Source organism: Gopherus flavomarginatus, chromosome 2 (genome assembly GCF_025201925.1).
Source record: "Gopherus flavomarginatus isolate rGopFla2 chromosome 2, rGopFla2.mat.asm, whole genome shotgun sequence".
Taxonomy (NCBI): Eukaryota; Metazoa; Chordata; order Testudines; family Testudinidae; genus Gopherus; species Gopherus flavomarginatus.
The window spans coordinates 17,223,622-17,240,291 of NC_066618.1; the positions used below are offsets into that span (position 1 = coordinate 17,223,622).

General features: G+C 42.6%; 1 protein-coding gene across 14 annotated transcripts in view; it reads right to left on the reverse strand.

Annotated features, from left to right (window-relative positions):
* Positions 1-16,670, reverse strand: part of KMT2C (lysine methyltransferase 2C) — a 339,555-nt gene that overhangs the window by 79,756 nt on the left and 243,129 nt on the right. For 9 of the 14 annotated variants that reach the window (XM_050940383.1, XM_050940389.1, XM_050940387.1 and 6 more), the window contains 4 exons: positions 14,646-14,711; positions 12,477-12,695; positions 7,607-7,735; positions 4,889-5,008 (listed from right to left, as the gene is read on the reverse strand). In XM_050940383.1, coding sequence (XP_050796340.1) covers positions 4,889-5,008; positions 7,607-7,735; positions 12,477-12,695; positions 14,646-14,711 — 534 coding nt within the window. The remainder of the gene's footprint in view (positions 1-4,888; positions 5,009-7,606; positions 7,736-12,476; positions 12,696-14,645; positions 14,712-16,670) is intronic. The other 5 variants (XM_050940393.1, XM_050940395.1, XM_050940386.1 and 2 more) reach the window with 3 other exon arrangements.

The window sequence follows — 16,670 nt, forward strand, 5'->3', positions numbered from 1 at the left end:
GGAGTCCTGTGGCTGGGTCGACACTTCCTCCGAAACAGAAGGAGGAGGGCGGCTAATGGTGGCCTCTGGCACCCGGTACTCTGATGTGGCCAAGCGCGATGGGCCTGGATGCGCACCTTGGGCCTGATGGTATGCCCAAGGTGTCCAGAATGTCCACTGTTGAGGTCCGTGATCCTGAGCCTGGGGCTCGTGGAATAACGCGGTAGGCACATCACCGTCTCTGTCCTGGGCATATGCACTGTCTGCCCGGGAAGACATGGACGGGTGCCGGGATGGCTAAGGAGGAGCTGAGAGACCGTGATAAGTGTCCCTCTGTCTCACTGTCGGTGATCTCCTCGGCACCGGGGATCGGCACCTGGAGTCATACCGGTGCTGAAAGCGAGACCGAGACCTGCGACAGGCGCAGTGCAGGGAGGTCAACCTGGATCTCGAACGTTGGTGATGGGAATGGCTGCGAGAGTCACGGTGCCGGGAGCTGGTGTGGTACCGAGAGTACCGAGTCGGAGGCTGAAACGTCGATCTGTGCCGCGAGTATGACCGGTACCGGTTAGGTAAGCGGTGCTCGGACTGCGAGCGGCGTCGGGACTGTGACCATCCATGAGATCGTGAACGGTGCCGGGACCTGGATTGTGATCGGTGCCGGTCTGCCGTGTCGATGGAAGAAGGTCTCAATATAGCCGGTTTGCCTCTGGAGTGTAGTACCAGCAGCGCCGGGGGTTGAGGCAGGACAGACTCCATCATGGCTATAAGGTCCCTGGCTGCGGAGAATGTTTCCAGTGTAGGGGGGACCGTAAGCTCAACCACAGGCCTCGGCAGGGAGCTCTCAGGGACCGGAGTCGACGGCCCTCGCGGGACCGGAGTCGACAGTACCGCAGCAGTTGGTGCGATGGCAGGTGTAGGTGCCAGGCGGTCCGAACGAGGCTGCAACTGTGATGTCAGGGACACAGAGGTAGTGGAGGGCTTCAACCTCTTCTGCTTCGGGGAGAGAGATCGGTGCAGAGCAGGTCCCTGCGCCGGAGATGGCTGGTGCCGCAGTGTCTTGGCAGTGCCGGGATGGTCCAGTGCCGGAGGAGCGCTGCTAGCAGATTGCTCAGCGTTCGGTGCCGAGGACGGAGGGCTCAAAGTTGCCTCCATGAGGAGATTCTGTAAGTGAAAGTCTCTTTTCTTCTTTGTCCTCGGTTTAAATGCCTTACAAACACGGCACTTATCCGTAATGTGCGATTCCCCAAGGCACTTTAGACACGAGTCGTGGGGATGGCTTGAGGGCATCGGCTTATGACAGGCCGAGCACGGTTTAAACCCTGGTGAACCGGGCATGGGCCCTGGCACCGGGTGCGGGGAAGGGCTAATGCCCAAACCCCGCTGAACTATATACACTAATTATCTAAAAACTATTAAAACTAACTATAACTATAGATAAAACCAACTATATACAACAAGATAGCGAAGAACAAGGAGTAGCTAGTGGAGTGGAGGACAGCTGAGCCGCGCTCCATTGTTCCAACGACAGACACGGGCGGTAAGAAGGAACTGAGGAGCGGTCGGGTCAGCAGGGGTATATATCCGCCGCCATGGCGGCGCCACTCCAGAGGGCGACCCAGCTGACCCACCGGGGTTGCTAGGGTAAAAATCTTCCGACGAACGTGCAAGCGGTGCGCGCACACCTAACTGGAATGGATATGAGCAATCACTCGAAGAACTACTTGTTAGGAAAAATCAAATGTGCACCACACACACAGACATCACTCCCGTCATTATCAGATATGCATTACTCAGAATCATAGGGGTAGGACCGACCTCAAGGGTCATCCAGTCTAACCCCCTGCTGACATGCAGGATTTGCTGCATCTAAACAGATGGCTATCCAGCCTCCCTTTGAAAACATCCAGTGAAGGAGTTTCCACAACCTCCCTAGGCAGTCAACTAAAAATTTCAGTTGCTTCTTCTGCAACAGCATCATATTGCTCTCACTTTGAGGTTGTGAGCTATCACCATTCCCAGGTCCTTCTCGGCTGCCAAGTCAGTTTTCCCACATTCTGTATTTATGCATTTGTTTTTTCTTTCCTACCTGTAGCACTTTACACTTGTTTTTATTGAACTTCATTTCATTTTGCTGTCTATAGCCCAGTTCTCCAATTTTTCAAGATCCCTCTGAGTTTTAGCTTTATGCTCCAAAGTGTTGGCAAATCCTCCCCCCAAGCTTTCTCTCATCTGTAAATTTGATCAGTATGCTCTCTATTCCTACATCCAGGTCACTAACAGAGATGTTAAACACCACCAGACACAGCCCCCATTTCTCCAATTTACTTATCAGAATGTCATGTAGGACTAAAGCCTTGCTGAAGTCCATCCTTCTTTTCCACCCCCGTTCTTGGCATATCCTCACTTTTGCTTTTGGCAAGTTCATCACTTAGACCATGTCTATACTAAAAAAGTTAGGTCAACCCAGTTACGTTGCTCAGGGGTGTGAAAAATCCACCCCCCTGTATAACGTAGGAATGCCGACCTAGCTTCCGGTGCAGACAATCTAGCTACCACATCTTGGGGAAGTGGATTAACTACAGCGCCGGGAGAACCCTGCCATTGCTGTAGTGAGTGGCTACACTGAAGTGGTACAGCGGAGCAGCTGCAGCTGTGCCACTGTAGTGCTTCTATTAAGGCCATAGCCTTAGGGCTAGTCTACACTGGCAACATTTTAACGTGGCTTGTGTAGTCGCGGCAGAGCGCTGAGAGAACTGTCTCCCAGCGCTCTAAAAAACCCACCTCCACGAGGGGAATAGCTCCCAGAGCCGGGGCACTGTCTACCCTGGCACTTTACAGCACTGAAACTTGCTGCGCTCGGGGGGGTGTTTTTCACACCCCTGAGTGAGGAAGTTGCAGCACTGTTAAGCGCCAGGGTAGACAAGCCCTGAGGATCAGGTTCTAATACTCAGTTTGTAGAAGTTTAGCACCTGTGCTCCACAAGCACTCACACTGACTTCAGTTCAAGGGCTATATTACATATGGTTTAATACTTAAGAGTCAGTGGTTCGTAACCTTTCCAGACTATTGTACGCCTTCCAGGATTCTGATTTGTCAAGTTTCACCTCACTTTAAAACTACTTGCTTTACAAAATCAGACATAAAAATACAAAGGTGTCACAGCACACTATTATTGAAAAATTGCCTACTTCCTCTTTTTTACAACATAATTATAAAACAAATTAACTGGAATATAAATATTGTACTTACATTTCTGTGTCTAGTATATAGAACAGTACAAACAAGTCAGTGGCTCTGTTAAATTTTAGTTTGTACTGACTTTACTAGTGCTTCTTATGTAGCCTGTTGTAAAACTCAGCAAATATCTAGATGAGCTGATGTACCCCCTGGAAGACCTGTGTGTACCCCTGGTTGAGAATTACTGGACTAGATTATACAGCCCTTTCTCACATTAGTGAAGAGTGACTCAAGTTCTACAGCCCATGTATTTATACATTTATACAAAAAATCCACCCTCAGAAAAGAAGGTATCCCAACCACAGAAAGGGTCTGGAAAAGTGTTTATGATATGCAAACAGATGCAAATACCATACTTTCTTATAACCATATCAGATGCAACTGTTAAATGAATAAAACTAGGATAATTAACCCCCTTCCACACACACTTCTTGTTTTAGGGCCTCATTTATTCTCATGGTATAATCAGTTTTTTGATTAGCCAGGTTGTTGAGTGCCCTTTGTCAGGCACCGCTGAAAAGGCATGAAAAAATGACCTATCAACTACAGAAGTGCCACCTGAATGCAGTTAGTACCTCGTCAGGTGTTAAAGCAATGTCTGAAGGTTATAAAAGAGGAGCCCATATGCTACAGCAGGGGTCCACAACCTTTCAGAAGTGGTGTGCCGAATTTTCATTTATTCACTCTAATTTAAGATTTTGCATGCCAGTAATACATTTTAATGTTTTTAGATCTCTTTCTACAAGTCTATAATATATAACTAAACTATTGTATGTAAAGTAAATAAGATTTTTAAAATGTTTAAGAAACTTTATTTAAAATTAAAATGCAGAGCCCCCCAGACCAGTGGCCAGGACCCAGGCAGTGTGCCACTGAAAATCAGCTTGCATGCCACCTTTGGCACACGTGCCATAGGTTGCCTACCCCTGTGCTACAGTATATTAGCAACAGGCAAAGGAAGTTTTTTTTACAGCAAGTTGAGGAGACATCCTATTCCAAACTAAAAGAATACTTACAAAGCAGACACTCATGGTATAGCTACATTGCTTAGGAGTGTGAAAAATCCACACCCCCGAGTGACATAGCTATTCTGACCTAATCCCCGGGGCAGAACAGTGCTAAATTGATGGAAGAGGTGGATTACCAATGCCAATGGGAGAAGCCCTCCTATTGGTGGTAGGTAGCATCTACATGGAAGCACTACAGAAGTGCAGCTGCACCACTGCAGCGTTTTACATGTAGACATACCCTTATGCGTAATACAAATGTTACACAAACAAATGGAACCATTTCTAAGTAGGGGGTCCAAGCTATATCAGTAAGTCAGTAGCTGAGCTGGGAATGGAACCTAGGTCTCCTGAGTCTCAGCACAGTGCCCACTCTACTAAAGCACGCTGTTTCTCTTAGCTGTGTCTTAGTAACCTGAAACATGTTATTAGTGTTTCAGGACATTTCGAGTTCTGTCTCTTTGTAAATTTTAGACACTGCTGTAAATACAAATGAATTAGTTTAGCAGCCAAATTCATAAAATGAGGTGACAAACATTAATAATGTAACCATTTTTCTACTGCAATAATCTCCTGACAGCAGCAGATAAAAAAATAGTTCCATCTTTTTTCTAAATTAAGCATTGGCAATAATTTACAAACAAATAAATGTTAGTACATACCATCTTCTCTGCTAGGCAACTGCTCAGAAACAGAACCGGAAGAATCTTTCCTGGAGAGAGATCTCTTAGTTTTACCCTGCCCTGTACGACTTCTCTGGCGTACCATGAATCCTCCAATACCTATCAAAGAAACAAAAACACAACAAGCAGATGCAGATTACATTTCCAGATAAAAATGGAAACAAAGAAAAAGCCATTAAGATTTAGATATTTTTTGGTTGCTCACATACGAGGACTTCTTTGAAACACAGAAATAATTTTCCTTAAGGCCTGGTCTACACACTGTTTGTATGGACATAGCTACATTGGTTATGGGTGTGAATTTTTTATTGACATACTAGTACAACTCGTAAGTGAGGACACCGTTAAATTGGTATAAAATGTGTCTTTTACTGGTCTGGATTATTCTCGTTCCCATAAGGCTAAACATAAGTTACACTAATATAAGCACATTGATACTGGTACTGGTGATGATGTGTAGCTAAGTTTTTCGGGTAAGCATAAGTTAGGGTTAGTGAATGTGTGTGTTATGCTGGGAGAGTTGTATTGATTTATGTGAGATTTGTGCTGATTTGCGTGAGGCTTGTGTTGTGTTAGAAGATTTGTGTGGGTGGCAAAATGAGAGATGTGTGCTGCAATGAAGGGTAATGTATATTTGGGGTTCTTGTCTAAGTGGTTTTGAAGAACTGTGTCAGTTGAGCAAAGTAATCCATCATCTGTGCAGTGTCCCTCAGACAACCATAAAACTGCTGCATGCAAATTAGCTGTAGAGTAAGGAGGGCCATTGGCTGAGTTACCTCTGATATCACAATTGTCTAGGACTCTCAGCATGGAACTCTTACTGTAGCCAAAAGACTGTTGCAATTTGTAAAGTCAATCATAGACGCCGACTTCCCCTCTATACCGTGGGTGCTTGACCTCCGCTCTAACCCTGGCCCTGCCCCGCCTCTTCCCCAAAGGCACCATCCCAACTCCATCCCCTCCCTGCCCCTATTCCAACCCCTTCCCCAAATCACTGCCTCTTCCCCACTTCCTCTCCTAAGCGCGTCACATTCCCGCTCCTCCCTCCCCTCCCGGAGCGTGCTAATACCACCAATTTATCAGTGGCTGGGCGGGAAACGCTGGAAGGTAGAGGAGGAGCAGGGATGAGGAGGAGGTAGGGCTGGGCGGAGTGAGGGGAGCCTGGCTGCCAGTGGGTACAGAGCACCCACTAATTTCTCCCCATGGGTGCTCCAGCTCCAGAGCACTCATGGAGTAGGCACCTATGAAGTCAGTATGGTCGAGAACTTAAAAATTGGACGGTAAGAGACTGAAAATGCCAGTGATGACTGAACCTGGTGATATTCTAAACAAAAATTGCTCTCAACATGCTGTTTCCATCCCGTACCATCCCCTACCCTTATTTAAAACTTCAGGGAAATATTCTTGCGCCAATTGTCCAATAAGTTTTTTTTTTAAACTACAAAGATTATCAATAAATGCAAGGTGATTCATTCACCCAACAACTGACAACTGAACTGTGTAGCGTCTGAATCATCTTCAGACTGTATGAAAGGTACCCTTATCACTAGGGCCCTACCTAATTCACAGTCCATTTTCGTAAATTTCATGGGCCTAGCATTTAAAAAAATCTAGAATTTTATGGTTTCAGATATTTAAATCTTAAATTTCATGGTGTTGTAACAAAGCATGAACATGTATTTAAAAACAGCAAAATATACACATATGAAGCCCTTAAGTCATCATTTCTCAACCCAAGCGGGGGTCACAAGACTATTGTAGGGAGGATTGCAGTATTGTCACCCTTACTTCTGAGCTGCTTTCAGAGCTGGGCAACTGGACAGCAGCTGTCCAGGCACCCAGCTCTGAAGGCAGTACCATCACCAGCAGCAGCACAGAAATAAGAGTGGCAATACACCTTACCTCTGTGCCACCTCTACCTCTGTGCTGCTGCTGGTGGCGGCGCTGCCTTCAGAGCAGTGCGCCTAGCTAGCAGCCTCTCCAGCTGCCCAGCTCTGAATGCAGCGCAGAAGTAAGAGAGGCAATATCCTCCCTACAATAGCCTTGCAGTCTCCTTTGGATCAGGACCCACAGTTCGAGAAACACCATGTACTTTTGTATACTTTTACCCTCCAGTATAGTATAGAGTAAAAGTACACAAAAGGCTACATTTCATGGGGGAGACCAGATTTCATGGTACACAATGTGTTTTTCATGACCGAGAATTTGGAAGGGCCCTACTTATCACACACTTCAGAAAACAGGTAGTAGTTACCTACAAAAGTATTCTCTTTAAAGAAGCAAAAAGCCTCACACACATACTTCACTGAGCCATAGATACACATTTTTATACAATACAGCATATACGTATGTTTAACCTACAACATATGCATCCAATTAGAAAGGCACAGTGCTTTCTTTTCTCAAGTTAAATAATCCATTACTGGCTGCAAATCTGAATTGTGAACCAGTATTTACAGCATAAGGGAAAGACTGTTACTGTGCAGCAACCTGGGAAAGCGTACCTGGATAATCAGACTGTAAATTATTTTTAACCATAATAGAAGAAACTACTACATTGCACAATAAGGAATGAACCACCCAAAGAAGCCTTTCCTGCACATGCTGTTTAGTCTTCCTATTTCTAAATTAATAGACTATTTACATAGTAGAAAACTTAAATGTGACAAACAAATTGGTCTACATTATGTACCCTACCAGGTCTGTATGGCTTTCTTTTTCTCTTTTTGACCCCATCAGCTCCTTCTGTCACCTTAGTATCATCATCCACAGTTTCTCGTTCTGGGCTGGAATCTGATTTTCCATCACAGTCCATAAGATCACCTTCTGGAGAAAAGACAGAATTATAAACTAAACCAAAAAGGAGGAGGACAATGCTTGCATATAGCCTATATAGAGTGGGATTTTCAAAAACATCTAAGGGAATTAGATTTTCCTTATGATAAACTGAGACTGCAAGGGGGTCTACAGTGGTAAAATGTTCCATCTACATGAATCTGTGATTCTGCATAGCTTTATTCTATTGAGTTTCTTATACTTCCTTCGTCACTGTAATATCTGAGGGCTCTCAAGTAGCGCCTTAAGTGATGTGACTAACATCTGTCATATGCAGTTTGTTTTCTCTCTCATCTTCTTCCCAAAGGGGTAATTATGTGTGCAATGTAGTGTTTTGTTTAGGTAGGGTTCTATTTTGGGCTGTTTTTCTTGTTTGTTTGTTAAATGTACACACTTCTCTCTGTTTCTGTAGAGAAGGCAGGTCAAGAGAGTAAGCCTTGCACTTGGAGCAGGTGGTGGTGAGGTTTGTGGTGGTCCTCAGTTTTTTGAGAGTTCATTCCACAGTCTTGGGTCTGCCCCTGAGAAAGCTCTGTCTCCCACACAGACAAGCTTTACTCTAATGTTAGAAAGTTCCACTGCACCAGAAGAGCAGGGTTGTCATCCAAAGTTCTCATGCCAGAGCTTCAGGTGATTTTGTAGATATCTTTGGCCCAGACCACTGAACACTTTGAAGATAATGACTGAGACCTTGAACTCGATTCAATAGTTTATGGGAGCCAGTCTAGAGAGCGGAGGACAAGTCTGATATGCTTGTGGTAGCCCGTGCTGCCGAGGACATGGGCTGCAGATGAATTAATTCAGTGTTAGTCATCCTAAAATGAGTGTCAATAAATGAGTGCCAATATCGCCCTGCCTCCATCTTCCTGTATCGTGTGCGTCATACAGGTCTTGACATGTTAAAAAAATATTTTTAAAAACAAGATATCAGGAGTCAGGGACTAGATTTGTTTTCTTTCCTCGGGCATTTAGGTGCCTGGGAAGTTGTTGGAGAATCTGGAGAGGTCATTACTCACTAGCAAAACATTCTTTTCGAGGTGATGGACTTTTCAGTCTGATATCCTGAATGCTGGGAGTAGTCCCATTAACAAAGGCTTAATGGAACAAGGGCAGTAATGTGGTCAAATGTGAGTGCTAAATGTACCTCTGGGGAGTGTGCTACATGTCCCTAGTTTCTTAATTATCAACCATTATTGTAAAGGGTGGGGAAAGTAAATGTTGTGCATGAGCTGGTTACATTTCATGGTAATTTTGCAAGGTTGCTTTAATACATGTGTACAACATTAAACACACATACATTGAAAAAGAAATACATAATTTTGAAGAAATGCATCTCTGTGCAGTCTATCTATGCTGCTGAGTAATAAAGGCATCAGAGAGTCTCTCATTTCTAGCAACCACGTGCCTTACTCCCAAAGGCTGAGCTCCTGACCAGACCTTCAAACTGGACAGGACTCTTTCTGAAGTCTATCAGCTCTACTTTTGGACTGGTTAGGCAGTCTCCATTGAGTAACACGTAGTGTTTTTCTCTACACTTTAGAGGATGAACAAGTCCTCTCAGCAAAACTTCCAGCCCCAGCAAGGAACAAAGTTTTCTTAGGTACCCAAAAGATCCTCTGTACCTGATCATAAGCTGGTTTGTTTATAAGCAGACCCCCCAAAGATGGATGAGGAAAAATGGAAAGTTTTTATAACTCGTTCATAAGCCGACCCTATAATTCAGAGGTCAGCAAACTTTGGCCCCCAGCTATCAGGATAAGCCATTGGTGGTCCAAGATAGTTTGTTTACCTCAAGCATCCGCAGGCACAGAAGTAAATCTAAATAAACAGTGTCCCAGCGTGCCAGCTGCTTACCCTGATGGGTTGGGACAGCAACTGATGGGGAAATTTTTTTGGGGGGAGAAACTGGGAGTCAGGGGAGTAACCCCTGTGATCACCCCCCACATGACCCCACCCCTAGCCCAGGACCCCCACACTCTCCCCATCCCATCCCTTCCCACCTTATCTAGGGAGGGCCAGGGGAGGATATCTCTGACCTGGCAGGAGCTGCTCCGGCAGGCTGGGCAGCGCGGCTGCAGCATGTTCCAGCGGGCTGGGCTTGGTGGAGTAGCCACAACGTGCTCCGGCGCCCGTGCAGCACGGCCATAGCCTGCTCTGGGGGGTGGGGCCAAGCGGCACAGCTTCAGCCTGCCAGCCCCGGAGCTGCAGCTGTTTTTGAGCCTGGGGGGAGAGCAGCATGGCCAGAGGTGGAGAGGCTCCCTCTATTGCGGGGAGGGGCTGTGTCTCACTTCTCCCTCTATACCTGTTCATAAGCCGACCCCCGTCTCTTCCCCGCTTCCCTTTTTTACTAAAAAATAAAAAATCAGCTTACGAACGACTACATATGGTATGTTCAGAGTGCTATCTTAGTTCAAGGGTTTCCTAGTTTCTTTTCAAAGCACAGGTCTACAAATATTATCTAAAGAGACATCCTGAGGCTTTTAACACACCTAAATCCAGGCCAGTTTTCAAATACATTGAAACATTTTATCACAATCACTTAATGAAAAAAATACAGCTGAGGGGATGAGAACTGAAATCAATACAAAAAGTTAGATCCCCTATTCCACTGCCATACTATGTGCATTATATTACATATCTTGTTATCTTATAAAAAGAAGATTGAGAGGTGACTTGATTACAGTGCCTTCACAGGGAGAAAATACAAGGCACTAAAGGTGTTTAATCTAGCTTTGGTTTGGTCCATTTTCTTCTTGGTACTGTTAACAGTGAGGCTCTGTAACAGATATCCACAATTCTGTCAAACAGATTCCATCTTGGGTATATGTCTTCGGTGGGTCTAGACAAGAACCAGTGTCTGGAAGCTAAATCCAGACAAATTTTGAAATGGTATTAAGATACAAAATTTAAAAAAACCAGTCAGGATGATTAACCATTATAACAAACTACTAATGGAAATGGTGGATTTTCTCTCTTGAAATCTTCAAATCAAGACTGGATGTCTTTCTGGGAGACATGTTTTAATCAAACACAAGCTGTTGGGCTCAAGAAGGACCACTGGGTGAATTTAAGGTCTTCTGATATACTGGAGGTCAGACTAGATGATCTAATAGATCATAAGAGAGAAGATCCTGTCATGGGTTGGTAACTGGTTAAAAGATAGGAAACAAGGGGTAGGAATAAATGGTCACTTTTCAGAATAGAGAGGCAAATATTGGCACCCCCCAGTGGTCTGTACTAGGACCAGTCCAATTTAACATATTCATAAATGATCTGGAAAAAGGGGTAAACAGAGAGGTGGCAAATTTTGCAGATGATACAAAACTACTCAAGATAGTTACGTCCCAAGCAGACTATGAAGAGCTACAAAAGGATCTCACAAAACTGGGTGACTGGGCAACTAAAATGGCAGATGAAATTCAGTGTTGATAAATGCAAAGTAATGCAGATTGGAAAACATAATCCCAACTATACATATAAAATGATGGTGTTTAAATTAGCTGTTACCACTCCAGAAAGAGATCTTGGAGTCATTGTGGCCTTAAACTCTATGAATCTATTAATCACAAACAAAGCAAGAGAAAAGTGATCACTCCATCATTCAAAAGTAACAAACAAACAAAACAAACACATATCATAAAAATACACATTTCTTCCAGCCAACAACAGATCATGATTAAGGATACACCAATCAAATAACTGCCATGCTACTTATATCAACCCTTAACATGAAACCATACTAGAGTTAAATCACTCTATCTCAAGAACACTCTATATCTACAAAAAGCCTCTTATGACATTTAATCTGATTAACAGTAAGACAACGTTGCGTAAACAGAAAGCATTTCAGAGTGCGGTGAGGTGGGGTGTCTGCATTCCACTTTTAACAGACGCTTGTGTAATTTATTTCCTGACTTACACACTTGTATTTAGTTAGCCTTTCCTCAGGTTTAGGATTAACATGATAGTCCACAACACAGTTATCAGAATGGACAGTGGACTCCACTTAAACCAGATACAGATTAACTATGTGATCCATTTTCCAATCCAACTTCTGTCCAGTCTGGGATTATGGAGTCAAACAAAAGCTCACTTGGCCAGGGAAGTAAAAGGATGTGTTGCTTCAGACTGGGGTCAACAACTTCTTCTCTGTCGGAAATGGCAATTCCATGCCCTCCCCAGACCCTCTTTGTATCTAGAGAAGGATGAGTTGAGACCCCCCCCCTCAAGAAATTCAACTGTCCCTGAGTACCCTCGTATGCCATCTCACCCTTACTTTTGAGCATCACATTTGAAAGAGCCCAAGAAGTCTAGATGTCTCTTTGTTAAGCCCTGGGGCTGCAACTTTCTAACAGCGTTTGCTCTGGGTCTGAGTGTCTCAGAGTGCGCTGTGTACTCCCCATAGTGTACAGAATTTTCAGTTGTAGTACTGCTGTTCTATGGAAGAGCAGCCAGACCTTCTGTTCTGCCCCTATTGTTAGTCTTAAAGACATGGTTTCTGTACGGGATAGATGACACATGAACAAAAGTAATAGGAAAGTCCATCTCCTTGAAATGGACAGCTATGAACACTGACAGTCATGTTTTGCAGTTAGTCCACCTTAACCATTTAGCACTAGAGTGAAACAGAAGCACCTATATGAGTAGTAAACAATACATTTAAAATATGGCCACATGTACAAATATATGCATGAATTGCAATAAATAACAAACTGAAAACATGCCACATACTGACCATTACCTCTACTGTCATCCATCTCTCCATCTCTGGAATGCTCTGATTGGATATCTGGTGGTGTCTGTAGCACAGCTACACTGTTCTGGTTTATAATCTTCAATTTAAGCTTTGGTTTTGTCCGTTTTCTTCTTGGTACTGTAACAGTGATGCTCTGTAACTGAGACATCCCCAATTCTGTCAAACAGACTCCATCTTGGGTATATGTCTTCGGTGGGTCTATACAAATTACATGAATCACAACAGGAATATAAAACTCTTTATACTTTGACTCAAGTCTTGGATGAATTATTTAAACACTTCTTTAAAGAGTTAACCATACACATGTATGTCAACGCATGACACATTCTAAGCACTAGAACTTGAAGGATATCAGTATAAATAATACAGCGGTACCTGACACTATCTTATAAATTACAGACAAAGCTTTATAATTTACAGTGTAATGTCAAATACAGTAACACAACATGACACACTGCAAAAACTCATTAAAAAGAATGTTTGCATTACAGCAACTGATGTCTTCAAAAGGTATCCAGAGCTGGACTCCTACTTGACATACTCATATAACTTGACAAGTCTTATCTTTTTGGTCTCTGCTTCCTAACAAACTGTCTAACTAAATACTTATGTGGTCTTCAAGAATGGTAGTATTGGAATGTCTCATGACTGTTAACAGATTTTATCTTCACAAAACCCTTTGTGAGGTAGGGAAGAATTATCCCCATTTTGCAGATAGGGAGCTGAAGGTCAGGGTAGATTAAGTTACTTTCCCAAAGTCACACAGGAAGTCTGTGGGTGAGGCCTGGTCTACACTAAAAAGTTAGGTTGACTCAGCTACATTGCTTGTGGAGGGTGAAAAAAGTGACGTAATTAAACTGACCTAATCCCTGGCGCAGGCAGTGCTAGGTCAGTGGAAGAATTCTGTTGACCTAGCTACCATTTATCAGGGAGGTGGATTAACTACACCAATGGAAGAACCCCTCCAGTTGGTATAGGTAGTGTCTACACTGAGGCACTACAATGGTACAACTGCAGTTGTGCCACTGTAGCATTTCAACTGTAGACAAACTCTCAACCAGGAATTGAACCCGGGTTTCTTGAGACTGTGAGACTGCCTCTGTCCAGTGACGTGACAAGGCTATTGAGGTGTGGTGATAAGCATGTGCTGAAGGTCCCTAGTTCTCAGTGTAGACAGGGATCCTTGACTCAAATTCTTTTCCTCTGGCGATCAGCAGAGTCCAAGTTTGGTAACCGTCATTCAGGGGTGATACAAAGGCAAACACCACAATAATGGTAAACACCAGTGAAGCTAATTAAATACCGTCTGGATAACAGCTCTAACAGATATTTTAATATCACAGTAAAATTCACTCCTTTTAAACAAATGAACAAAAATGTCTTCTTACACAACATCCCAAAAGGGCACATCTACAGGTGGTTTGTGCAGATAATCATTTATTAAAGAGACATTTCTCTAGTGAAGAAATAACCCAAATATTTACAGCAACATTTTTATTCATTGTATCGTACAATTTTGTTGTATCATAATTTTTTTTTATACATTTCAAACTCTTTTTAAGACAGGAAATTCCTTGCAATAGCTACCGACTTATACTATATATAAGTACAGCATCAAACATAATGGGGCTTAATTGAGACCTCTGGGTGCTAGTATAAACAAACAACATTAATTGCTGTGGCACCCACAGGCCCCACTCAAGATCGGGCCCACCCTGTACTAGGCACTTTACAAACACAGGAAGCCCTGAATAGTTTACAGGCTAAGGTCCTGATTCTTCAATAACTTATGGGCATGCTTAATTTTAAAGCACATGAAATGAACAGCCTCAATTATTTAAATGAGATTACTTGTTACTAATGGGATTATTTATTGTTTACTCATGAGCTTCAAGTTAAGCATGTGCTTAAATTTCTGCAGGCACAGTGCCTAATTTAAGACAATAGTAACAAAGTGGGTGTGACAAATAATAGAAGATAAAGGGAAGGGAGGACAAGGAAAACAATAAATGTTACACTGAGATAAAGGAGTCTTAGTAGTGCATCTATGATAAAATCATAGAGAAAACAATTTCTATGTTCCAAATAAAAATATCAGTTAAAATTATTCTAGATAATTAAAAGATTAAGCATTTTTTTAAAAATTACCTAGTTCTTTTACTTTTGAAACAATCTGAGCTGCAATTGATGGGTCACAGCAGTCTGAGGAAGGTACTGAAAAATAAAATTTAGTGAGTTTAAATAAAATCAAATAATTCATTTATTGGGATAGTGCAGAATTGATTTAAGGTGCCAATGCCAACTAATTTTCTTTTATACTTTTTTTTATACTCTCTCTTTTATATTATTGGCAACACATGCCTAGAATCTTACAAATAAAATGATTAACCTGGTTGCATTCCCATCATCATTGAAAAGATGGCTAACAAGAAACTCTGAGGGTCACCTGGAGCACTCAGATTTCCCAGACCTATGTATGGTATGGAGACTACATTGGTTGTGATCTCCTACTAATGGACAATGAGCAGGTGAGTACACTGGGTTTTTTACATTGTCAAGCAGTTGACTGGTGACAGCAAGGTTTTGCCAACTTAATCATGCATTATGGCTGGGGTGGGTGGTATCACAGAGCAGTGATTCCTTTTCTTCCAAAGAATTCCCAGAGAACTGCACTGGGCATTCATTCATTGTCCCCGAGGGCTCCCACTTGTGGGATTTCAGAGGCTCTCTCCCGTCAGCCTTATTGTACAATGTGTATTTGAGGCTACTGTGAGAGAAAATGAGGCTCTAATACAGAGAACATGCTACTCTAGGTCTCTTGTAAAACTCAGATGGAGCAGTTAGACCAATTTTCAAGATAGGAACATGAATAAAAGTGAATTGGCAGAAACTCAATTTGGAAGTGATGTTAGTGGGTTGAGGGAAATATCTGTCTATCAAGTCTGGCAGAGATAGTGTCCGCTCTTGTGACTGATTTAGTCTGTCAGCAACTCAGACCAAGGATTGTAAAGCACCATGCACACCTATGGTGTTGTATAAACAACAAACAAGGAGATCCATAGTTATGGGGTACTTTTTTGGGACTTGGAAGTACTTTTTCCCCATATTATTTTATCATAACAATTATGACCACTCCTTTCCTGTTATCTAGGTTTCTGTGACCTCCAGACTGAAATGTTACATGGTGCAACCCTAGAAGGCCATGCAGAAGGAATAGCTGGAGGAGAATGTAGTTGCCTCTATTTGATTTGCGACCTAGCTACACAAGAAACCACCTATCTCTGCATACACACAATTATGGAACTTGAAGTCAGCTTACGTGTTTATGTATAAGTTGCAGAAATAGCAGCTTGTTGTTTTTATTTTCTTAACAAAATAGAGAATAGATTGATAAAAAGGAAAATATTTAGAATCTAGAGAATAATCTTCAAAGAAAATATCCAAAAAATTAAGACCAGTGAAAGTTTGGTCTGAACAAATTAACAAGACTCCCTTAAAAATATTGCAGAATACTACATTTATGCAACACAACTTTATTTTATGTCAGTATCATTTACACAAGCTGTAATTATATCATGCCAGAATTACAGACCATCTGAGAATGCTATATGGTACAAATAATTAGCTAAGCACTTTGATTAATAACTTAAAGTGATCAATCAACAAGCCCACACCAGTGGGAGAAAGAAATTAAGTGACATACCCAAGAGTCAGAAATGAACAGGAAGAAAAGATACATATGAAAATGAAATTTGGAAATAGGTTTTGAAATGATGAGATAGAGGGAAAACAGGAAAATTGCAGGAGGAAAGGCACGAGTAGCTCCATTGAGATTACAGGAAAGGACAGAAGCAGGCAGATACTAATGAATGGAGTGGTAAGGTCAGTAGAGTCAGACTTCACATATGAGCTCAATTGATCTGGTCCACAGAGTGTTTTAAAACAAAAAGGGCAATTTTGAACTGGAACTGAAGTAAACAGGAAACCAATAGAGGTGATTTAGGATGGGGTGATTGGATATGTTTCACTGATAAGCAAGACAGTGGTATTCATGTACACGCTGCAGTGTGGAGACTTGGGGCTTGTGGAGGTCAATTAGGAAAGAGGTGCAATAGTCAAACAGTTGATGGCAAAGGTGAAGTCTCTAGAGACTAAGTCAAGGAAGTTGCACAA